This window comes from Protopterus annectens, chromosome 4.part0, assembly GCF_019279795.1.
Source record: "Protopterus annectens isolate FY-2018-M chromosome 4.part0, PAN1.0, whole genome shotgun sequence".
Lineage (NCBI taxonomy): Eukaryota > Metazoa > Chordata > Ceratodontiformes > Protopteridae > Protopterus > Protopterus annectens.
Genome location: NC_056733.1, coordinates 1,872,521,384 through 1,872,548,395, shown reverse-complemented (window position 1 = coordinate 1,872,548,395; position 27,012 = coordinate 1,872,521,384). Strand labels below are relative to the sequence as shown.

The 27,012-nt window shown below is 39.6% G+C and overlaps 1 protein-coding gene across 1 annotated transcript in view; it reads left to right on the top strand.

Annotated features, from left to right (window-relative positions):
- Positions 1-27,012, top strand: part of LOC122800055 (leukotriene C4 synthase-like) — a 472,737-nt gene that overhangs the window by 367,873 nt on the left and 77,852 nt on the right. Inside the window, exon 3 of the mRNA XM_044069541.1 lies at positions 10,209-10,279. Within this exon, the coding sequence (XP_043925476.1) occupies positions 10,209-10,279 (71 nt within the window). The remainder of the gene's footprint in view (positions 1-10,208; positions 10,280-27,012) is intronic.

The window sequence follows — 27,012 nt, the reverse complement described above, 5'->3', positions numbered from 1 at the left end:
TGCCCTACTTCTCCTGGCATAGCTGGCAGTAACTCCTATCATCACATCTCTCCCCGCTTTGAAGACTCAAGCTAGTTTTTCAAGTGCCCCTTGAGAAACGTTGCTTAAGAGGAATGAGCCTGTCTGGGAATACATTATCCCATACCCTTTCTTGAGATCCCTGTGACAAAGGGACATACTGCCAGCACACCTGTCTAGAATTTTGTAAATAACTATATGTCATTGGTCAATATCAACAGGATTTATATAAGATGCTTGTGTTACAACTGTATTGGAGCTGTATGTGTTGAAAGTGTATTTTATAAAGTGCTTGTGCTTGAAATGTAACCACAGTGTGCCCTGCTGGAAAAGAACAGAAATGTACATGCACTCTAACAGTTTAAATGCATATATTTTAAATGTGGAAACTGAATACAGGAGGTTAACCTCAGAAAAACAGCTGAAATTAAAGTACTTTATGGCTAGGCCATAGAAGATGGTATCTTTCAGTTTTCAATGCACCTAGACACAGAGTCAGTGCTGAGAAGCTTTCTGCATTGTCTTCAAAGTGAACTAATTACTAGTTTTAAAAACATGAAGGCATGTAATTTTTTTATGACTTCCAGCATCTGCCAAAGATCCCAGGTCTATGTATTTCCACAGGTAGTTGCTAAATACTGCAGCTTCCAGCAGTAGAGGTTTTACCTTGGATAGAGTCAGGTGACAAGAAACAATGTAATTCTGCAAGTTATTCCAGTCGTAATATTTGAGATATTAATTTGAGGAGTCTCTTAGTGAGACACAGCATTTTGCATTCTGTCTTGCACCTGACAACAATTGCAATAAACATTCACCACACATCTGCCTTGCTCTGATGAAGAAAGTTTCTAGGGAATAGTATAATTCTCTTAGATATAGTCAGGAATATAGTGAAGCTAAGTTTAGATATTTTTCTTTTTTTATTTGAGACTGTCCTGCAATGTTGTTTTAAATATTTTCTGTGGTTTTAAACTCTGATGTCACTGTGAATATATACTGGGTATTTTCTTGTTCTTTTACAATTTATTATTAAATATATTTAAACCTTTAATTGTGGCTAATCTGTCTAGAGATATTTAAGTTTTGAGAGTACTTGCATATGTATTTGGTGACACTGTGTGGATAACTCCTAATAGCCTTGTTCTTGGTCAAACTACCATTTGTATTAATATTAATATTACACAGTAAGACTGGACACCCTTTGTTAAGAGTCTTAAAGTTGCTGATAAGGAATTGGCTGCTGGTAGTGATAAATAACTACCTTATAGTCTGGGCAAAAGGGGGCATAGCTAGTAAACCTGTGCCAGCCTTCCCCAGGTGTGTGTGTGTGTGTGTGTGTGTGTGTGTGTGTGTGTGTGTGTGTGTGTGTGTGTGTGTGTGTGTGTGTGTGTGTGTGTGTGTGTGTGTGTGTGTGTGTGTGTGTGTGTGTGTGTGTGTGTGTGTGTGTGTGTGTGTGTGTGTGTGTAAATCAAACCTCAAAGAGTGTGTGTGCCAGCTACTTGGGCAAGGATATGAAGCATTAGTTGGACAGAGACAGTGCTGGAGGCCTTGGCTTAGCCATTCAGCTGAAATCTCAACTCTATAGCTGTGCCAGCAGGGAGTCTTATTGCGGATCTAGAGAAAGAGGGAGAAGCCAGCCTTGGACTGACTGTGGTCTCTGTGTACTCTTAAGGGAAACTCCACTTGATGCAGAGAGCTGCATCTGGAAATACTGTGTGTGTACCTGTTATTGTCCCAGTGTACATCCCCCACTGTTGCCAGTGGTGAGGATTGAGGCTCCTTGATTATTGGTCCAGTGGTGGGTCATCACAATCCCATCTGCATTGGCACTGCTAACCCCACTATGGTGCTGCACTGTCATATCATATGCCTGCAACCCTGGGCTCCACCTTAGGAACATGGCATTTTGCTGGCTGGCTCCATGTAGCCATAGCACCTGCTCAGACTCCTCCTGCCTCCTACTGAAAATACTTAGCACAAAGGCCTCCCTATCATGGTAAGGTTTCATCATGTTAACATGGTACAATTTGTGCTCCTGCCTCTTGCCTAACAGTTCCAGCATGTAGTTAATGTCGCTGACCTTCCTCACTACTTTGAAGGGTCTATCCCAAGCTGCTTGCAGCTTATTGTGTCTGACAGAAATGAGAACAATTACCTGCTGTCCCACACCATACTCTTGGGCTCGAGCATTTCTGTCATACCAGCCCTTTTTCTGCTGTTGTGCTCCTGCCAGTTTCTCCTGGGCCAAGCCCATGAGCTTCCTAAGCCTTGTCCTGAGGTTTAGGACAAATGTCACAACAGACTCCTTGTAGGATTCACACTGACACTCCCACTCATCAGGAATCAAATCTAAAGGCCACCTCACCTTGTCCTGAGATTTAGGACAAATGTCACAACAGACTCCTTGTAGGATTCACACTGACACTCCCACTCATCAGGAATCAAATCTAAAGGCCACCTCACCCTATGCCCATATGACAACTCAAAGGGTGAAAAACCTGTAGATTCCTGGGGTGCCTCTCTGTAAACAAACAGCAGATGGGACAAATATTTGTCACACTCTCTCTTAAACTGGTGTGCAAATGCCTGTAGCATAGTCTTTAGTGTAGAGTTTAACCTCTCTACAAGACCATTTGTCTGGGGATGGTAGGGGTGGTCTTTAGCTGCTTCACCCAACAGCCCTTCCACAGACAAGCCAGCAGGTCTGACATGAAATTGACACCTGTGCCAGTCAGTATTTCTCTTGAGAAACCTACCCTATTGAAACTCTCTAACAAAGTATTTGCCACCTTCTTTGCCTCAGATGGAGGACAGAGCCACCACATCAGGGTATCTAGTACCATAATCTACTAACAACAGGATATATGTCTTCTCTGTGGAAATTGGGGTACTCAGAGGCCTGGCAATATCCATAGCTACCCCCTGAAATGGCTTTTCCATCACAGGCAAAGGCATCAAAGGGGCTTTGACCTTGTCTCCTGCCTTGCTTACTTTTTGGCTCTGCTCACGGTTCCTGCAGTACCCTGTTATATCCCTTGCAATCCCAGCCCAATAAAACTTCTGCATAATGCATCTCTTGATACGCTTTATGCCCATATGACCTGCAAATGGAATGTCATGGGCTATGGCTAGAAGTGCCAGATGGGTAGGGTCTGTGTACTACCAACTGCTGTATTCCCTCACCTTCTAGCTCTGCCTCAGGGATCCACTCTCTGTACAGTAACCCTTTGTTCCAGTATACAGATTGCCCCTTTACTTGAGTATCAGGTTTCTCGTGAGCTACCTCCCTCAAGCCTTGTAATGTAGAGTCTGAGAGCTGAGCCTGTCTCAGCTGTACTTTTGTGACTCTTCCCAGCTCCCCCTCCACAGGAAGTCTTGTATCCTCTGACCACTGTGCCTCACTGTCAGCCTGGGTACTACCACTCACCTTTGCCCTTGCAGTCACTCTGTCCAAGGGAACATCAGTACCTACCAGCCACTGTGGCTCACCTTCAGGCTCACTGCTACAGGGTAGCTCCCTCCCTAAATAGCCTCCTCACCAGCCCTGGCTTCAGGTGTGGTGTCTGTCTGGGTCTCCCCCAGGCTACCAGACCCACATGCCTTTCTCCAAGTCTGATTTCTTGTAACTGCATGCACACAAGGTACTGCATTATCAAAATCATTCCCTATCAGGACATCTGTAGGGATATCCTCAAACACACCTACTTTCTTGCTTCCTTTTCCACCCTCCCAGTCAAGGTGAACCCTGGCCAAAGGCATTTGAAATGGGGTCCCTGCTAATGCTCTGACTGGAGTGGACTACCCAAGCAAGTAGTGCTCCTTTGAAACCACTGCAGGCTTCACAATAGCTATGTCAGAGACATTGTCTCTCTTAGCAGTGGCCTGTTTAACATCCACTAAGATCAGATATAAACTCTGATAATACTTTGGTACCCATGTTGTCTTCAGACAACTTACCACTGGCATACTGTTATTCCCACTTGCTGGCTGTCCCACCTTTTGTTCCCCACCTTTTCTCAGTGGACATCTATATGATACGTGGCCCCACTGGTTACATTTAAACCATTTAACCCTTGATCCTGGCCATGAACCTGAGCTAGTGGCTTTCCCTGTTACTGGTGGACTCTGCTGGGATGGCTTAGGCTGCCCACCATGGGTTTCCTTATTTCCATGTGCAGCACTGGGTTCCCCTTACTATGCAGTGATACCCTGCTTGCTAAGTAGAGATCCCCTTTTTTCTCCAGCTCATGTGCAGAATTACATTATCTGTCTGCCAACCAGATTCTCATGTCTTTAGGCAAAGTGCTAAGGGCTTGTTCCCTCAACAAAAGGTCTGCCAGCCTTTCAAAAGTGGTGACCTGACACCCACTCACCCACCTATGAAAATAAGTGCTTAACTCAGCAATATAATCACACACACTTTCTTCTGCAATTGTGTGGGTCTATATTATTAACTCAAACATTTAGAATAGCGAATACAACTCTGTCGACACATAAACGTCGATCTACAAATCAAGCAAACTACCAAACCATCAAAAATGAAGACATCGAATGTATTACGTCATCAAAAGCGCCATTCAGGTAAGTCAAACCCAACTAAATAAAACTATATTAACATACTTTTTTCAGGAGTCAAGCCCCCCTGCACCTTCCTCATGTGAGAGGCTGTGCCCCCCACACCCCCTACTTAAATATACTAACTCCGATATCGCACTACAGTGGGGAAAAGGATATATTTCCTCATCCCCACGATCACGCTGCTGCCCAATAAATACGTTTGATGTCTTCGGGTTCGATGGTTTGGTAGTTTGCTGAATGTATATATTGACGTTTATGTGTCGACGGAGATGTATTCGCTATTCTAAATGTTCGAGTTAATAATATAGACCCGCCTTGTGTCTATACTCATGAAACTTTTTTCTGTAAGCTGCAGGTGTTAACTTAAAGCATTCAAGTAAACAACTTTTGACTTTATCATAATTTAAACAATCAATATCAGACAATTTAGAAACAGCAGTTACAGCTTTACCATGGAGTAAGGCAGTCAGGAACCGTACCCAGAGCCCTTGGCCAACATTATAATGTTTACATACTCTTTCAAATATATGAATAAAACTGTCACAATTATCACCCTCTGTAAACTGTGGAAGAAATTTACTGACCTTTATTGTTTCTGGAGTTAGGTTATTCCCTTCCTTAATACTTTTATGACCCTGGTGCAGAGTCACCATCTTCCTCTCATATTGATGCTGCTTCTCATTTTCTTCAGCCGCCAAATGCCACAGTCTCTGTGATGATTCTAATTCCAAATGTTTGGCCTCCGGTTCAAGTCTCTTTAACTCCAGACAGATTATTAAGTCCTCTGAGGAAAAGGTAAATTGTCCTGATTCTGAGGGCTACAAATTCCCAACAACAGACTGGTTATCCTCCTAGTTGCTGATCTGAGCTATGACTAAGGCTGAAATAATTTCCTCTTTAGTCAGGTTGGCATGCAGCAGTCCTTTGGCTTCACACACCTTGGCAAACTGGTTCTTTGTCAGCTTGCCATAGTCCTCTGCTAACATCTTTGCCTGATTTATCTGATTAAACTAACAAAAAAAATTAACTAGAACTGTTGTGAAATGAAACTCTGAATGTTTATCTTGTGACTGCTTGAGACTGCACCCACCTTTAGTGACAAGTTCATGTAATAACTCATCACTGTCACCAATATGTGACATTCCCACTGTAGGCCAGTAATCAAGGGAGCCTTGAATCCCATCACTGCCACCAATATTTGATGTCCCCATATTGGACCAGTAATCAAGGAGCCTGAATCCTCATCACTAACACTGGAGAGGGACGTTCACTTGGAACAAAAATAGATACAGTTAGTATTTTCAAATGCAGACCTCTCTGCATCAAGCACAATTTCCCTTAAGAGCACACAGGGAACACACTAAGTCTGGGGTCTGAGTTTCTCTCTCTGTCTTTCCCCAGGTCCACACTAAGGCTCCCCACTGGCACAGCTTCAGAGTTAAGTCCTCAGCCAAGTTTCCAAGCCAAGTCCTCCAGCATATTCTCTGTGAAACCAGTGCTTCGTGTCCCTGCTCCAAGTAACTCTCACACACACACACACACACACACACACACACACACACACACACACACACACACACACACACACACACACACACACCTGGGAAAGGCTGGGAAAGATTTATTAGCTATGCCCCCCCTTCAGCCCAGACTATAAGATAGTTAACCTGCCACCAGACACTAAAAAGCCAGCTACCTATGGCTCTTACAAGGGTACCAAATTATACTGGGTGAAATGAATATTAATATAACTGGTAATGTTGACCAAACAGCCAGGTTTCAGGAGTGGCCACATTGTCACTAGTAGATATAAGTATTGTCAAAGTTTATAATATTTTCTTAAGGATCAGCCACAATGAAAAGTTTAAATATATTTAATAATAAATAAAAAAAGAATGTGAACATATGAAATATCTATTTACAGTAAACACCAGAGTTTCAACCATAAGAAGTATTAAAATAACACAGATGAATAGATCCACAGATACAAAACTCTATTCTCACTATATTTTCCTGACTAATCTAAAGAGTTCTATTCCCTGGTTCACTTACTAGAGCAAGGCAAGATGAAGTAGGTGAGGGATGCTTCTATGTCAGGTTCCAAGAAATAGAGTGCTTCTGAGACTTCAGTCTCCTCTAATATTAAAACATTATTTCTGTGCAGAATGATATCACATGCATCTGGTCATCTGACTCCTGGTTCTCATGCAACCCCCCCCCCCCCCCCATTACTAGGAGCTGCCAGGATTTAGCACATACATGCCAATAATACACACACAAGAGCTTTGCTGAGATGTGCTGCAACTCCTACCACTGCAGTTGGAAAACAATTTTCAAACCTCCACCCTTTCAGTGTAGCAATTAGTTCACCCCAATGGTAATGCAGGAAGCTTCCTAGTACAGACTTTTTGTCTCTGGCTGCATTCAAAACTGTGAGATAACATCTTTATGGTCTAGGCCCAGTAATTTAATTTTCTTACTATTTCTCAAAGATAGGTGGATTGAGATTAACCTCTCTTTTCCAGCGTCCTCTGTTACAATATATACATTTAAACAGTTACAATAGTGCATGTACATTTCTTTGCAGTCCTGCAGGGCACACTATTGATACATTTTAACACAAGCAGCTTTACAAATACATTTTTCAACACAAGCATCTGTACAGATCAGTTTGACATATAAATGACAAATTCCAGCTAGCTGTACTGGCATATGTTACACATCCACTGACCTACTTCTCCTGGCAGCGCTGGCAGTACCTCCTGTCATCACATACTCTTTAAACTGAGCCTCTCTGCTGTTTACATCTTGCAGTATGGTGTTGCTGTGGTGATCTTGCATAAGGATGGCTCCCTCTACTGACCCTAGGAATTGCATGTCTATTAGTCGTATTAGTATTATTGGCAAGACTATGAATTGTAGAGTACTTGAACTGGTGAAAAATGATATAAGTGACCTTATATTCCTAAATGCACATCACTGTGACTTTGTGAAATGCAGACCATTCCTGATCAAATTGGATGAGTGATCTAAAAGGATTGCCAAGGCCACAGATAAGAATATACAGTCCATAGTACCTTCTGTGCCTCCATGGTAGAATTATTGACAAACTCTTCCAATTCATCATCAACCAATATGTAGTTTGCTGGATTGGTGTCACAGATAGAAAAACAATACCAGCAATGCCTTACAGGACTTGTCCCCCTCCTCTTTGGCATGAAAGCTGACATCAATGGGCTATGGCTAACTAAGTTTACTAATGCTTGCAATTTATGGGTGGTTACCAAATCTCATTCTTTTGCCTAAATTCTCTAGCAGGGGCTGAACCAAACAAAATCTTGATATGTTAATCATGGGCTCAACCTCGGTGCTAAACATGCAACACTATTTCCTTCCATAAGTCCATAATTGCTACCACATACCACAGAGATAATATTCCATTTTTATTTGATCCAGTCATCCAAGACTTGGTAACTATGTTAATAACAAACTCTCCTTTGCCTATCACATGTGTGTCATGGTTAGAGAGTAATTTTACTTTGCATGGCTTGTCCTCTGTGGTATCTTTTCAAGATCAAGGGAAGTTATAGTCCCATTTATTTCACCTTATAAGGCCATCATTGAATATAATGCCCTGCTAACATGCACCTCACTAAGCACACATACCTGCTTGAGAAACCTCAATGTTTCCTCATAAAAAAGATTTCAGGTCTTAGTACTTTTAGATACTTTGATGACTCTCCATTTGCTCAGTGTCTTATAGCCTCTCCATCTACTTAGTGTCTTACAAGTCCTGAGGCGTAATCTCTGCTTAGCTTTCTGAACTGTGAATGTCTCAGGCCTGTTTGTACTACTTCACCTAACCAGGACAAGTGGTAAAGCAATCACTCACTCTAAAGACCTAAGCATATGGTGCCACACTAAAAATACCAGACAGTGCAATGGGTACATAATCCAATGTATCCACCATTTCTGGAACAAGCTGCCCTTACTTATCAAGCAAAACACTTCACTGGCAATTTTTAAAACCAGTTTGGATAACTAAATGGATGATTCCAAATTTTCACCTCACTTGGGACATGTGGGAAAGATGTACTTAACAGTGGACAGTGATCTTTTCCCACCAGAACTGGGAGATATGGCTGAGCTTTTTGATGGTCTCCTTGGTCATCAGCTCAGTGAAAAACTATGAACCTATAAAGTAATTATAGAAAAATATTAGCTTATGTTTTTTTTATCCTGATATTTTCCTGTTTGGTTCTATGAAATGTTTTGGAAACTTCATAAGAAACTGTAATTCAAATTTTCTTATGGCGGCTGTAGCTACCAAAACAATTCTCTTACTTACTTAGTGAATTTTTCATCCTGATATTTTCCTCTATGGTTTTATTAAATCTTTTGGAAACGTGATAATATGCAGTTCAGATTTTCTTATGATTGCCAGTGTGACTACAAAAATGATTCTCGTACTACATTGGAAGACCAACCATTTCCTCCCTTTCCTGAGAACCAGTAGTGGGATATCTTCACAGATTCATGCACATATGAAATACTAGGGAATGGAACAGAATATGGTACTTGAAGTAATCTACAATCAAAACATCTGGACATTATTATTGCTAAAATAATGGAGCTCATATGTGTTATTCAAATGCATTTCCTTTCCTCTCCTTTGCACCAAACATGTTAACCCTCTCTGGCCCATCCACTTTCTTTATGTTCTACCTTATGTTTGTTCAGTGTCCCTTTTCTAACTCCAATTTTTTACATTTAATTATGGACTTTAAGAGAATTTATATAGTTTTGTATTAATGTAGCTTGGAAAACTGAAGTTTGGCACACCTCTAGATGCATAACCAGATTACACATGCCTTTTGTATGTGCCTTTGCTTTCTGGATTGATTTTATATCCAAATAAAATAAAATAAATATTGTGTTCAGACTCAGAAATGGATACACTTTGTCTTCTCTATCTCCTGCTCCCTCTGTGCTTCCCTCCCATTCTTTAAACAATTATTATTTATGTTTATAATACAATGGTATAAAATACTTATATATCTAAACAGTTTTGTATAAGACATTTGATTAATTCAGCTTGAATAGGGCTGCTTAGAGGGCAGATCAAATATACAAAAATAGGTGGTAAATAACAAATTGCTGATAGCTGAATGAAAAATAATACACCAGTCCAGACTGGACATTAACTGGTTAGATAAAAGCAAAATAGATGACTCATTTTCTAAAACATGATAAATGAGAAATAATGAAGACTCAATGTGGTAAAAAGTGGGAATTCAGAATATAATATCACAATGATAATGTAGCATTTGTGACAGGAACAAAGAACCATTCTGGATTTTAGGTTCCTAAAAGAAGTAACCACAAATGATATTTTCTCTCTTGTAGAAAGAGTATTACCGGATTACAGTTGTGGTCTTATTTATTAATTTATAACTGCCTGAGTTATGATGAATCAAGTGGACGTTTACTGACCCACATTCTTTTCTCTATGCAGTTTTTGTGATGCTTTAATAAAATATACAGTTTATTTTTTTTTTGTCTTGTTTATTCAAACAGATTTTCACGCACACTATTGTACTTCCTCCCTCTAGGGCAAACTGTTCAGAATACTTTCCATTGTTCCTTGCCTCCTTATGGGTAGCTGGACTTTTTTTCAACCAAGGTAAGTTATTGTTTTTTTTACAATAAGATACCCAAAATATATTTTCTTATTCTGTTTGGCACTTAAAATGATAATAATGGTAAATATATGGAATTATTTAGTTATTTAAGTCTGCAGTTAATTGGAAGACAGAGAAGTCTGCACGTTTTGCAACAGACAAATGTTTGCATTTACAAGCCGGCAAACGTATGGTCTTAAGTATGACAGACAAAAATAAGTAATGTATAAGACTTTAGTTAAGACGATACGTATTTTCAGTAACCCGATGGCACAGAGAGATAAAGTGCTTACTGCACCCCAGGTGACCCATATTGAAATAGTAGCAGGAAGGGCCACAGGGGAGGATTGTAGTGAGTTATCAACATCAGCTCACCCATCCTGGATGAAAAGAGGCAAATTTGGCTTGTTGCAATAAGGCAGTGTTACAAGCTTGACAAGCATTGTGTAGCTTAGTTAAGAGCCTACTCATTCAGAGAAGCATGCACGATATATGTAGAGATTGCAGAATTTGCAGGACTTTCACAGGGTGTCCAAAGTTAGGGCAAACTCACTAGCAACAACAACCATACTGTCCTCACTTACTCCAGATGTGGGGCAGGTGGAACCAAGGGGAGGCTAAGGTAAATGTGATAAACCTGTTACAGAAAAAGAGGAGCTAGCAGCTACTTACAGTCAGCTGTGACGAGGGTTAAAACTAAGCTAGGTATTTGTATAAGAGATGCAGCAGCAAGGATGTTTTAATTAAGATGTGCTATATGTAGAAATATCTGAAATACATAATCAGTCAATCAATAAAGCAATAGCAATTAGACAGGTTCTGAAGGTGTAGCTTCAACTGTTTATGAAAATGCTAAACATTGTCAAGGCTTCTGGTGCTCTCAAGGAGGGAGTTCCAGGATAGGGCTCATTTCTGAGAAAGACTTGTCACCATTTGCCAGGAAAAAGGGAGGCCTATGGAACTGTATAGCATCATGGATTCAGACAGAGTAGTTAGTTAACTGAATCTGAAGTCTGCAAAGAAGAGCTGGGCAATAAGAGTCATATAAGAGCTTGTGATTGAGGGAGTTGAGGAGAAAAGAGTCTCTTTCAGAAATAAGAAGCCATTTTTTACGGAAGTACAGTAATGCTCTATATTTTGTGCCAGGTGAACGAAATTTAAGAATTTATTCATCATTTTTTGTAATATTGAGTGATTATGTAAAAAGGTCAAGGAAAAGATGGGGAGACCATACTCAAGTTACGGTGTGATTACCTGTAGAACAGTGGCTCTCCTAGCTTCAGGTAAATTCTAAAAAAGAATAAAGCTTGATCTGTTGAGCTAAAGTTACTAAATACTTGACCTGCTGAGCTCAAGTGTCAGAATTAATGACATAGTTATAGGCCCGAACAATAAAAGTATATTTTTAAAATGGAAGCACATTCCCCCCACATCCACATCTTCTCATGTGGATTGCCATACTTTTCACCCAACTGCTGTAATATCCTGACTCACAGGGACAAAGGAAGAGATTTATACCCCTTCAATGAGACAGTGTAACTTCCAAGTTAGAATATGGATAACTATTTGAAATGCTGGAACCCACTACAGCAAGTCCCAAACTGCAGAGACTGAATGGTCGAAAGATCGGACTTAAATATACTAAGACTGAGATGCCATTTCTCAGAATATTCCCTTTTCTCTGAGATATGGCAATCTAGGAATTGCTCTATATATATATATATATATATATATATATATATATATATATATAAGTTCAGGGGTGTGGGATACTTGTCCCCCCCCCCCCCAACAAAAAGAAGTTTTAAGGAGAAAAGTGATTTTTGAGATTTGCTCTTCTCTGGCTTTTCAGTCTTTTTTTCACATTTTCGGCATTCAGCATTTCGAGTGATAACATTTCAGTAGGGAGCCTTGAGTATAATAGCAGGAAAGTGTATGTTTATGAGGAAGTGCAAGGTGCCCCCTCAAGAAAATAATTTTATGTTTTGGTAATAAAGGGTTTACCATTTTCATATTACAAAGCTTTGGCACCTAAAGTTTACTGAACTGATAGCATCTGGTAGTACTTTGGGAGCATGAAATAAATGCAGACAATGTATATATTTACTCAATAGTTCTATTTGCTCAATAGTTTGGCAGAGAAGCAAAATAAAAAAAATATTTACCCTGAAAACACAACAGTAGTTCTCACAATTATGAGAAATGTAAGTTTGTGAACATATAAGGAATCTAAGACCGTGATAAGAAAGAATGAGAGGTAGAGAAAAAAATAAATAGGAAATTATACTACCTAGAAATGTATATGTGATGAACCATCTTTTTTATCAAGGATTGTTATCTAAGCTAGAAGGAACACTCAGCAATATTCTATTCATTAGAAACTGTAAATACACAAGTATATTTTGCATCCTCCTATGCCACTATTAAGTGGGTGATCCTTATCTGATGTTTCTAGTGTACATGGTTATATCAAACAGAATCTGATGTGTGGCCTCAGTTTCGCATTTTGACTATGTGATACCTGATATGATATGACTGCAATATATGTAATAGGAAATGCAGACAGCATTACCTCTCAACTGTCCAGATCTTTTACAGAAAGTCCAGATTTTTGCCTCATATTTTTGGTCTGTTTCTCATAAAGTTAAGGTTTTCTGGAAAAATACTGGCAAATTATTGAAGACTGAAGTCAGAAAATAATTGCAGACATTTGAGTTTCAGACTTCATACCCTTACAGAAAATTCCTGCCAATGAAAACGCTGTAATTTATCAACTTTTTAAGTTTGTAAGAGCAATATTTAAACAAGTATTTTTGGCCCTTTGTCCCCACATTATTTGTAGCTTTGTAAGGATATTTTGCTCTAAGTGGTTGAGAGGTATGACACACTTAAATAAATGCATGCACTAGGCATGCTCACTTTTATAAAAAATAACCACAGGCTAAATTTTATAAAGATAGCCATGGGCTAGACTTAGTAGCCAACATTATAACCTGGCAGTAAAATAACATCATATATCTTTATCAAGGCATTTTAAAAAGATCCACTGGTTACTAGAAAGTAATTTTTTAAAATAATTTTCACCAGAAAAGGAAACAATTGCATAGTGTACCACTTCACAGCATTTATAACTGCATAAGAGATATTAAAGATGTAATATGTTAAACTTAAGTTAATTTATGGAAACAAATATTGTACTGTTACACAGCAGATTTCAAAAGCCAGCAAATGTTCTTTTATTTATATTATCACCATCTGTATTATTCTTAATAAAATATTCAGTGATTAGTCATCAGAGCATGATTTTGCTATGGAATCATTGAACATTTCACATAAATTTATGATGCCCTTATTGCAGTAAACTTTTCCAGCAGATGCTGGGTTAGTAATCTTAAACTGATATGACTATGGCCAGCATACCTCTCATTCTTAGTGTGAAGAAAGGAAATACAGCCAGCACAACTAGTTGGAATTTTGTAAATAATTATATAGCATTGGTGAATATCTAAATGATTTATACAAGATGCCTGTGTTACAAATGTATTAGAACTGTATGTCATATAAGATGCTTGCCTTACAAATGTATCAGAACTTTATGTCATGTGTATATCAAACTGCTCTGTACAGATGTTTGTGGTGAAAAGGTATTTGCAAAGTGCTGTGTTTTAAATGTATCCACATTGTGCTCTTCCGGAATAGAACAGAAATGCACATGGATTACTGTAACTGTTTAAATGTGTATTATCAGTGGAAATTGGAATACAGGAGATTAACTTCAGTCCAGCAAACTTTAGAAAAATATCTGAAATTAAATTACTGTATAGGTTACGCAATAAAAGAGGTTATCTGAAAGGTTTCAATACAACTAGAGACATAGAGTCTGTACTAGGAAGTTTTCTGTATTGTCTTTAGAGTGAAATAATTTCTAGTCTTAAAAGCATGAAGGAATGCAATTGTTTATGGCTTACATCTGCCTGCCAAAGATCTGAGCAAGCTCTTCTCTGTATATTTTTATAGGTAGGTGCTAAGTAATGCCAGCTTCAGCAATGAGGGCTTCACCTGGGAACTAGAAGTCAGATGACAAGAAATTATGTCATTCTGCAAGCTATCCCAGCAGTAATATTTTAGATATTAATTTGAGAAGTTGCTTAGTGAGACAGAGCATCCTGTACTCAGTCTTGGACCCAACAAGAATCATTCATCACCACATCTGCCTTGCGCTAATGAATTAAATTTCTAGGGAACAGTATAAATATCTTAGATACAGCCAGGAATATAGTAAAACTTAGTTTAGATGTTTTTCTTTATTTGTGTGAGCCTGTACTGCAATGTTATTTTAAATATTTCCTGTGGTTTTGAACTCTGATGTCACTGTGAATATATATTTAGTATCGTCTTGTTCTTTTATTATTTAATATTAAATATATTTAAACCTTTCATTGTGGATGATCTGTGTAGAGATATTTAAGTTTTGAGATTACTTGCATATGTATTTTGTGACACTGTATGGGCCATTCCTAATAGCCTTGCACTTGGTCAAACTACCATTTGTGTTAATATTAATATTACACCGTAAGATTGGACACCCTTTGTTAAGGGCCTTAAAGTAGTTGATAAGGAGTGACTGGTGGTAGTGAAAACTACCTTCTAGTCTGGGCAGAAGGGAGCATATCTACTAAACCTGGTGTGTGTATGTGCGCGTGCACGCGTGTGTGTGTGTGTGTGTGTGTGTGTGTGTGTGTGTGTGTGTGTGTGTGTGTGTGTGTGTATGTGTGTGTAAATGAAACCTCAAAAAGTATGTGTGGCAGCTACTTGGGCAGGGACACGAAGCATTGGTTGGACAAAGAGGGTTCTGGAGGTCTTGGCTTGATCACTCATCTAAGATCTCAACTCTATAGCTGTGCCAGTGGGGAGCCTTATTGTGGAACTGGAGAAAGAGGGAGAAACCAGTCCTGGACTGACTGCAGTCCCTGTGTTCCCTTAAGGAAAATTGCATTTGCTGCCGAGAGCTGCATCTGGAAATGTTATGTGTGTACCTGTCATCCTCCCAGTGAACACCCCCCCCCCATAGTTGCCAGTGGTGAGGATTGAGGTTAATTGATTATTGGTCCAGTGGAGGGTAATCACACTTTGCACAAGAAATCAGGGCAAAGCCTAAATAATAGGGTACAAAGGCCCACATATAGGGTCAGATTTTAAATATTGCTCTTATAAACTTAGAAAGTTATTAGAATAACATGATTTGTGTTAAGATGACTATGAAGTCTGAAACTCAAATGTATGTCATTATTTAGTGACTTCAATCCTCAGTGATTTATCAGAAAACCACACAAAAATCTGGACATTCTTTGAAAATCTAATCAGTTGAAAGGTATGAAGACCAATCACTCTAATTCAATTTACTACAGTCTAACTTTTAATCTCAAATAATCACATTACTTTTGAAACTTAGAAAACAGGACTTATGTATTTGTCAAGATACTTGAATGTTTACAGCTTGTTCATGAACAGCTATCCAGTTTTTACATACTGTCATTTTTGTCTCATCTCAATTTGGTTCCAAAAATAAAATGTAATCCTTCTAATCATTTGGCCAAATGACTCCAAGGTCTAACAGAGCAGAGCAACACAAACACAGAAAAAAAAAAAAAAGATGCATACAAGTTTGTCTATGGGCGAACCTGCTCTGTGAGATTGTTTGTCTGCCACAATGACTACCAGGGGTCAATATATTGCAATAACTGTAGTATTAACACATTATAGAAAAGTGTACTCAGTGCAAAGTACACTACAACAATTATTTGCAGATAGATGGTGCGGTGAACAGCAAGGGCTAATACAATGAAACATAAACACACTAGGCAAGGAAAGTGTGCTGATTAAAATGGCGACAGACATGAATGACAGGAATGAAGAAAGAGGAAAAACGCATGTTAAATATGGCAACGTACCCAAGATAGTATACGTCAATGTATGTGCACTTCAGTAGCATAACATGAAGTGCATATGTAGATAGCACAGTATGTATTGGTGTTTACACCTCCTGTGCGAGTATGTTTGTATCTTCATACATGACTGTATATATGTGATTGTCACACAAGATTACACATCAATGGAGATGAATGGCTGTGATATAAATGTCACTGACATGCTCACTGGAGAGGACATTTAGCAAGGATGGTATATCCATTATGAGGTATGTGCATATTGTGAAGTTCTTCAAACTGACTTGCTTGAATATGAGTGAAATGTCAGCATATCTCACAACCAATCATGGACACTTAGCAACAGACTCCAGGACTACTGTTGATAGAAACAGGCACAATCAGGAGGAATTTTAAAATATTAACAACATTAATCTGTGACATTGCCAGAATATGTGGGTTTAAGTTATTATACATGTTCTGCAGTAAAAGACTTGTACAATTGTAATGATTGCCAGTACTCGAAAAGGAAAATTAACCACCCTTTTTGGAAAAACAAACTGTCTTTAGAGAGGTTAACAGGGACAGTATTAAACCTGGAGTTGAATTCAGGGGGCAATCCTGTGCATGACACACAAGCCACACTTGCAAGAATCAAAACCCGTGCCATCAATGTTGTTATTGAGCTGTGTATTTACTAGGTGCAACACAGAAAGATATATCACACATGCATCTTGTACAACACCTTGATGGGAAGTCTTCACTGTCAATTCCTAATAGGTATGCATCGCAAAGAATAGTTCTGTATGGGTGACAAGATGTGGGTAAGTTCACTGTGTCATATATGATACACTTGCCTTAAACATTCCTGGCTGACATAGGTATCTGTCATAAGGATAACAATACACACAAAAACACACTATTATGAGTGGATTCCATACACACAGCTCTGTATTTCATGCAACTGCCACATGCAGTAGTAATGGAAATTGTCTGAAACATCTGCAATTGATGGGTAAATTAAGAAGTGGCGTGTTATAATGAATGGTACAGCAGTATGTGAGACTGGTGCCAATGCATCAACTAGGCCCATGGTCACAAAAACTACAGCAGTGCAAAGTCTAGCGTCAATGAGTAAGGAAACTGTTACTGTGATATTGTTCACATACCAAACAATGTATGGAGCACACTCTACAAGTACATGTCAAACCTCAACATGTGCCACACAACCACTGCCCCCCCCCCCCGACATTGCCAGTGAAAATGTTATACTGGCATGAAATCCTGACGTGTGCATATGTGTTAATGCAAAATATTAAGTGGAAATACTGATGTGATGTACTGGTAATTCCATGATGCTGTGCAGTCACAGTATAGCTGTACCTAATATACAGTTGAACTTCATAGGTTCATAGGCTAATGTGCCAAGATCAGATAACAACCTAAACATATTTAATATGAGTTTCACAATTCTAAATAGCTAAGTGAACATATTTCACACAGTTACGAGCCTGTGCTATGTTATCTAAGACCAACTCCCTCAACTCCAGGACAATTACCATTAACCAGCCATTGATGTAGGTCACACTAGAATATGATGACAAAAGGCCTTTGCTTTATGCGAAAGTGAAGCTTGTTCCAGAGAAGAGATAGTGTCTGAGAGATGGTTCTATCTCTCCAACCTGATTTATTATGTCAGCGTCTAGGTTAACATCCTTGGAATGAGCGACCCTTGTGTAGTTTGCTTTACCAATGTGTAACATTTCCATCAGGGCCATATTGGTGACTGCCCTGTAGACCACACATAAATCAGTCCTTATTAGTCTGTAGGGGACAGAATACACTGACAGGCTTTCAGTCGTTCCCCATAGTACTTGTCTGTTACAGCCTGTATCTTCCTTGTGAAAAATCTCTGGTGTTGCTCCATCTGTTGCAGATGTCTGGTGAGTTACATGCAAAAGGGTGCATTGTTCTCAATTATATTCCTTATAAGGGCCAAGTACAATGGAATTATAATATCCTTTGATCTGGATGACATGCCCATATAAGGCATTTGTCACACTATAGACGCATGCTGGTCGAACTTCTAATTACTATCTGCCTGAGTTGCCAGCTCACATACCACTGGGTCTACTCGTAGAGGTGTACTGTCTATATTCTAATTAGCTTGGGTATTTGCTTTACAAAAGGCAATAATTATGCTTTTTTGGCCATTTAGTCTGTCTCCATGGCGCTAACAGGAATCGTTTGTGTGCATTAATACTTTCTGCAGTATATCAGTACAGTTAATGGCTTCAAGGGCTACAAGGATTGTCCACAATCTGCAGTCATCTGCAAAGTTTGTTGGACTAAGACTGTCTAAGTTTGCCTTAACTTCTGTGAATTTAATACCAAACAGGAAAGGGCCTAGTACAGAACCCTGTGGTACTGCACTGCTCACTGACATTTTGCTACAGGTGAATTCAAACACTTTGACAGTATTTGTCAGGTTGTTGATCCATTGGGCTACACACTTGGTGATGTAATGGTTTATAGACAGTTGAGACAGTTTCTCTGAATCCTTGAGTGTGAAATTGTGTCAGATTCCTTGGCCATGTCATGTTATGTGGGATACATATTCTTTCCGTCATCCATGGTCTTGGTGACCTACTCGAAGAAGTCAACCAGGCTTAACAGACATGATCTAGCATTAACAGATTAAAAATAGATTGGTTGCACAGTCAGAAGATTACCTATGCTTTTGTTGATAAGGTCCATGATGATTCGTTCATTGGCTTGCAAATCAGATGAAGCTAGTCATATTTATGGATTTCTAATTTCCTGTGTTGGGTGATGGTCCCCCCTTGTTCAGACAGATGGCTATTGCTGTCCACCATTGTGCCACAAAATAGCCTTTCTGAAGACTTTGGAAACAGCAGTACTGCAAGTGTTGAGGTATGTGTGTTCATATTCTGATGAATTGATGTCCACAATACTAGATTCTTCTGACAATTATCAATATGATCTGATCAGTGCAGACCAATGTCTATAGTCTGTATAAACCCATAACAAATGTAACAATGTAGTTGTGCTCGTTATTTCTGTAGTGTACTTGACAGTGGACCAATTACTGAGATACCATTTGCAAGTGTATTGCTGCAGGGCACACATGAGTCTGAGTAAGTATGTTTTCAGTGAAGAACATGACCCTTCCCTTCTTTTGTGTTTATGAATGCCTTTTGATGTGATGGAGAATAACTGGACAATAACCATAATAAGACATGCCAAACACCTTTTTACATAGCACATTGCCGAGAAACTGATTTGCATGAATGATGGCAAAGTGTTCGCTCATGTAAGATTGCCATTTCCTATTTGTATTATTCAAGTATATTCAAGATTTTGTAAAATGTTACAAATGTATTTATATATCCAAAAGAAAATGGAACTTTTATCTATGTGCACTTCTTACATTTTACTGTTGGCACTGGCAGTTTTGGCAGGCGTTTACATTTGTGAGATAGACAGGTTAGAATTCCAGCACAACTGTATTTTTAACATTTGATTTTTCAGGGTCCTATGTTATTGGAGAGAAATGTAATGTACGAGTTGAACTTGTGAAGTAGTTAGGAAATTATGTTATGGAAGAAATAGCTGACAGATTCATACTGTAGTTTATATTATAAATGTTTTGTTTCATAACCTTTATTACATTAAGAACTGTTGCTATTCCTTCCCATTTGTGCAGAGTTAAGCAATGAGCAAATGTGATTCTCTGCTTACATAGAAAAATAGTAATGTTTAATTTGGTTCACCTCACTCTGCACTAACAAGCTAACCAGCGATGTGCGGCCATCAGCATTCTGGACAGTACTGAGTGTAAGAAAACACACCTACTGCCTAGCTTTCCCTGTGGCACCAGGTGTAACAGTGAGCTCCTAGTAAGAGGGCAGATAAGATGGGGCTCAAATCCAGGTCATTCTCTTTTTTTACAGATGGTATCAGGATGGCATTAGCTAAGTAATGGGAGAGTTTGAGTGATGGGATGAATACAAGGAGATATGAATAGACACTTAGCATTATTTTGTTTAATGGCACATTAACGCTCATTTTTTGTCTGTCATTATTAACATTATATGCCATGTAGCATGAAGTGAGTGACATAAGGGTAGAGAAGGCTTAGGAGAGGAACAACAGTCTTATGACAAGCAGAACAAGGTTAGATAAATATGCAATAGCAGTGGAGATGGATGTCACTTCAGATACTCATTTTTGGTCAGTAATCCATATATCTCATGTAGAAATCATAACTGTGGCAATTTTTAATATGTGGCTGATTAAATATATCGTACACATATGACATTACACTATGAAATGATGAGAGATGCCTCTGAAATCAAACCCTTGAGGATACTTTCAGAAAAAAAACTTTAATTAAATGATTTGTGTCAACAATCCACATAGGAATTTGCATTTGGTTGCATTCAGCAGTCTAAATAACTGTCAGAGTAAATGTTTCAAAGTAGTGCCTTTACTCTACTTTAACAATGTGTTCTGCTGGTGCAGCAAGATTAAGCAGCATTGCACGGTGGTAAATGGACTACTGTGGCCAACGGCAAAAACTCACCAGGTACTGACATAGGGAGTATAGAGCCATTCATCATCTCTTGGCTTTGGTGTGTGATGCCAAACTTGATGCAAATGCGGAGGACAAAAATTGGAGGCTTTATTATGAGCCATTTCTGGCTATGTGTGTCGAATGTAATTCTACTTTTTGACCAGATTAAAGGTGTGAAAATGGGGTAGATAGGAAAGTGGTAAAATGGTAGCAGCAGGAGAAAGAACAAAGGGGCAGCAATACAGGAATGTGCAGGAGGGAAGTAGGAAAGAACCATAGCTATCCACTTCTTTAACACTATAATATGAGCATGTATAAAAAAATGGATGAATTTGGACTATCACTACAACACAGATGGGTGACAAAAATGCAATCGTGTATATCCAGTTGGACCAAATCACGTGTGTCAAGAAGACACACATGCAAAGTGAAAAGCTATGTGTGAGACATCTTTTTTTATTTTGCATTTCAAAAAAAGAGGAATGTTGTGGGAGGGAGTTAGGAATGTCAAGATCAGATAGGTAGGGTAAGTAAGGAAGCAAGTGCAAACAAACAGGGCAAATTAGACAGACACAGGGATGATGACGGACACAAACGTTTGGGAGACACCATGACTAGATATAAGTAGGGGATATCAGAGGCACATCCCCATCAACCATGGGAACAGTGAGAATATAGTCCTCACCTTCAGAAATGTCATCACTATCCCCCTCCTCGGTTCCTTGGGAGATTGCTTAAAGGTGGGAATCTGTTTTGCATTATAAGAAGTAACCTCTCCAGATGGCTGAGGAAGCAACCAATGACCGTTTTTATTGCATCATGCACCATCCCTAGTATCATGTTTTACAGCCAGTGAGCAAGCCCATAACAAGACATGCCTGAGTCTGAGTTTTGTTGTTAGTGACAAAATTTATAAATGTGTGGTGTTTGGCTTTATTTAAAAGTTCACTGAAGCTAGTTCCACACTTTGCAAATGTATCCTCACTGACACACCCATTGCAGTGAATGGTGTCTGAACTGCTATTGTGTTTTCCTTTTCTGTCATACTAATCATTCACAGTTGCAAGCCATTAGCACCTAGCAATGATGTAGAGCCTACACTGTGTTTACATCTGCTATGTGAAGTCAAAAGTTTGATATTCAGCAATTCTAATGAGTTCATACCTCATTTGGATCTTCACAGTGCTCAGATGGCTGAATCTGCACTATAAAAGGTAACTATGTAGCTAGAGAACTTGAAGGTGAGGAGACTTCTCTATTTGGACATAACAGAAAACTGGTATTCCTTTGAAGGTGATTTTTCAGCAGAGAAGGCTTAAGTTTGCTCAGGTATACTTGTATTACTCCAGTACATTCTAGATTTCGTAAAATGTTACAGATGTATTTCTGTATCTAGGAGACAATGGAATTTTTATCTGTATGCACTTCTTACACTTCACTGTTGGCATAGGCAGTTTTGGCAGGCTTTTAAATTTTTGATACAGACTTTCAGCACAACAGTATTTTTAGCATTTGATTTTTCAATACCCTATGTTATTGGAGAGAAATGTAATGTACATGTCATTGACACTGATATTATGCTTCTGAGATGGCCTAGGGCAACCTCCATAGGAATGGTAGGCACAGTGAAAAGTGAATGGCATTCATAAATTGACTTTTCTGTTGAAAAAGTGTAGACATTCTGAGAGTTGTGTGAAAAAAAATATATATACATTACTTTTGTTGTATTTCTTGGTTTATTCAAACATTTGTTTGCTTGGTGTTTTGGGGGTGGGGAAGCCACCTACACTTCTGTTTTCCAAAAAGAGAAGTATGTTTCAAGTGTTTTTCTCTTAAAATGTGTAGACATCCTGATATTTCTGTGGTACTCATTGGTTTGTACAAACCTTTATTTGTGTGTGAGGGGGAGGTGGGGCAACCACCTAACATTTTTCAGTTGTACTAAATGAAAAGTGTGTTTCAAGTGCTTAATGTTGACAAAAGGGTATACAGAATGATTATCTTTTGTAAAAATACATTCATTATATGATATTTATCTGTTGTATCCTTATCTGTTTTATGTCACATAGGATTATGGCACCCAAGCCTACAAATCCACAAAAATAACTTTCAGTGACACTGAAAATGAGGTCATAACACAGGCACTGAGGCAGCAGGGAGACTTTCTGTTTGAGAGAGACTGTGGGGATATGGCTGCCAGAAATGAGATTTGAAACCAGTTAGTCAGTGATGTAAACATAGTCAGTGGTCGCAGCTGCAATTATAATCAGGTGCAGCATCAGGCCACTGATATGATTTCATCAGCATGAAGGAGGACAGCTGCTTTTGCTTGGGAACAGCTGGCTACAGGGAGTGATCCTGCTACTGAATAACCACTGGCGCCAAATGAGAAGTTCCTGTCCACTGTCAGAGATCCAGACAGCTCAGTGGAGTCTGCACACCATGTGCTTAATGTTAGTGCTGATGTGCCTGGGAGGGCAAGTGTGTTCCAGGAGCAGCTTCTAGGCAACATTTATATTTGCTTATAGAATGAAATATATAATTAGACTACTACTACCTGTGATACATTTTTTCTATCTGTACCTATTGATAAGTAATAGAGTTATACATGAGAGTTGCTCCATACATATGGGTGTGAATGGAAATCTAAGCCAAGTTTTAGTTTTAGCTATTTCTTACAGGACATATAGGTGAGTGTGTATTCACTGTCCCCCTGTCTTATTCCCATTGTGATGCTTAACTGACGTCCTTTCCTTGCTTCATTTTTTTCCAGGACAATCCTCCCTGCAAAATGTGGAGACATCTGCACATAGTAAGCAAATGTCTATTTGCTTATTATTTACCCTTATTTCAATATATAATTATCTGTATGTGTGAGGAGAGTGTACTGAGTGTCTGTATTTCTGTACCATCTGTGATTGTGTGACCAGTGTTATTTTTTGATCATATATGTTAGTTTAATATTCAGTGGAATAGTAATTTGATTCCTGTGTTTGTTACTTTGTGACAGTGGAAGTAGGCTCTGATGATGATGGTGGACAAATGGAGGCACATTTGGAGGGGGTGCAGAGGTTGAATCTGACACTGAGTTTGTGACTCACACATCCCCTGGATTTCCTTCAGATACAGTCAGTATGCCTATGTATATCCATTTCACTGAGCCCACAGATAGTGGACAGGGTGAGGCTGACAAACTTGATATGGATACTGTGGTTACTGTGGTTACTGTGGCTTCAGTGCCAGTTAACTCTGGTCATAGCCAAAGTGTGGGTGAGATGCAATGGAGGAGGGTTGGTGGGGATGCTCGTAGGAGGCCTGTTGTCCACCCTCCGCATGATCCTGATGTGTCAGTACATGTCACTCAATGTAGATTTAGAGCCATCATGGAGGCACAGGCACATTTCACTAGGACGTCTGAGGACATGTTTAGGGTTCTAGATGTGGCACAAGCTGATGTGCTTGACCGCCTCTGTTGTGTGGCCAGTTCAATTGATCAGCTGAATGACAGAATGGAATGAGTAGTGTCTGTGATGGAACATCTGCTGGGAGGGGGACAGCATCCATGTGGCTGTAGGTTGGCAACATCATCTGCTTTAAGGCAACATAGCTATGCCTGATCCCACTCCTGTAGTGGTACTGCTTCCACTGCTCCATCAGTGGTTGAGGTGTCCATACTAAGACATGACAGGCCATGGGATCATGGACCTGGGCATATTCATGAGGAGAGCTTGTCCAACAAGCATTGGTTACATTCAGGTAGCACCAGCACATCTGACCATGGGCATGGATGTGCCAGTCCAACTCCTGGCCAAGCCAGTTCTTGCTATCGGGGATGATGATGATGAACTGATACCTCTACCATGCATGGCTCACACCTGTCCAACATGTCAGGACATAGCGCTAGCACAGAGCTTGGCTGTGTTCATGCTGACTCTTTCACACACGTCACACTGACTGCCCATACAGACACACACACATAACAAGTACATGAGGCTTTCAGGAGGCTTGCAGATCATTCTATCTCAGTGGCCATTTGAAAATTAGCTACATTTCTGCCTGCCTGTAATTTTTACTCACACACACACTTATTACTTTTGTGTCAGCCTTTGCTTCCTGCCCCTCGCCCACCCCACCCTGTACAAATGATGATAACTGTGCCATCAGCTTGTTTCTATCTTTTGGATTCAGGGATACATGTGTATTTTTTCTGATGCACAGGGTGCATAGCTAACTAAGTGCTTAGTATAGGTACTGGTGATGCTGTTCTGAAATTGTTATTGATTTCTTACAGCCATTTTACTGTTGAGATTACTACCTTAAAATTATTGATACATCAGTGAAGCTTATTGCTCCATGTGTGAAAATGGTGGGATGATTATACTTTGGACTGCTTTTTCTATTTTAGGTATTTTATATGCATAAGGCATGTTAGCTGATAAATGGTGGAAATCTATCTACATAAGTCAGTCCTATCACATATTGAAGTCATTGCTGGACAACTCACACACATTCTACTTATGTACATTTCCAAGTAACAGTATGCAAGTATCTGCCATTCATTCATGTTTTTACCCATTTATTTTCCTGTTCCAGGTTCAACACTTACCTTAATAGTCCTGCAGTTACAACCATTGTAATTTGGGGCTGACTCTGTGTAATGCTAGCAGTACACAGCCATTAAATGGGTAACTAAAGATTGTGAGCATTGTCTGGCATCAGTTTTACTGTATGTATGTATGTATGTATGTATGTATGTGCATAGGATGAAAGTTATACCCCTTAGTTGGTCAGCATGTGTGCAATCCATTGTCTCTTGGCCATGGCAAGGCCATATTGTACACGCCTACATCTACCTCCACCCACAGCAGCTGGTGGTTCCCCCTCTGAGTCCTCCCCTGTGTGTGGCTGTGGTGACCTTGCCATTGGTGGTAAATATGTACTCCTTCCTCTTGGTATCCCTGTTGCGGCTGTCTTCTCAAGATAATATTGAGTAGGGTAGCACAGTGATAATTTTGGCCCATGAACAGGGGATCATACTGCAGGGCACCCCAATATATCTAGACACTAAAGCCTTGACTTCACAGCCCAAACACATGCTCTATGACATTTCTTGTTTGAGTGCGTTCCTCATTATAGCATTGCTCTGTGGGGGCCTTTTGGAATATCCCCCTGGAAATCCTCTGTTAGAGCTGTGAATTGTGCCAGATATGGGAGTCTTGGTAACTGCTGGGGTTGCCAGCACACACATTCATGATGAATCCCTTAGCATTACAGGTGACCTGGCAGTTAATGGAGTGGAAGCTCTTTCTGTTTATGCAGAACTTTCCTGTTCAATGTGCATGCAATCTATGGCACCCATGACATAATTTGAAATCATGATTTGATATTAGTGCACTTTGTTGCATTTCATGCTTAAATAAATATTTATTTTTATTATATTTGTCATGAAGTTCATAGGTTCATAGGTTCATAGCTTAAAACTAGGCTAACTGCCCTTGTGAGCCATTTCAAGCCTAGCCAATTACCCCATGTGAGAACCAAACCCTGCAGCTTGCATCTGTAAGGTAAACACCTTAACCATTATGCCATCCTCCCATGTGTTTATATGCTGCATATGCTGGCACTGGTGTTCTACTATGTAATGGTTTGGCTGAGCATACCGTACCTGCGAGGTGTTTGGTTTCTAAGGTTCTGTCCGTGAGACAGTTGGCAACCCATCTTGTGAAGGGGTTTATGTTCAGGCTGGTGAGCTTGTCTATAATACCAGAATGGAGAATGGTGTTGAAGGTCTTAGCGAGGTCAAGGTAGGCTGTGTGTACCACCTTTCCCTCATCTATAGCCTTGGTAACTGTCTCAAAGAAGTCCACCAGGTTTAGGAGGCATGATCTGCCCTTAATAAAGCCAGACTGGGTAGGGTCCAGTGTTTGGAAGTTCCCAATGTCTCTGTTAATGAGTTCCATGATGATGCGCTCCATAGCCTTGCAGACCAAGCTAATCAGGCTTATAGGGTGATAGTTCCCTGGGTCTGTTGTGGCTCCACCTTTGTGGAGCGGAATAACCGTTGCTGTGCACCACTCTATGGGTATGTAGCCTGCGGAGAGGCTGAGTTTGAACAGTGTGTTTAGGTGAGGGGTTAGCTCATCTTTGAGCTTGTGTAGGACGCAGCCTGGGACACCATCCGGTCCCATTGATGCTGTGTTTTTGGCTTTGGAGA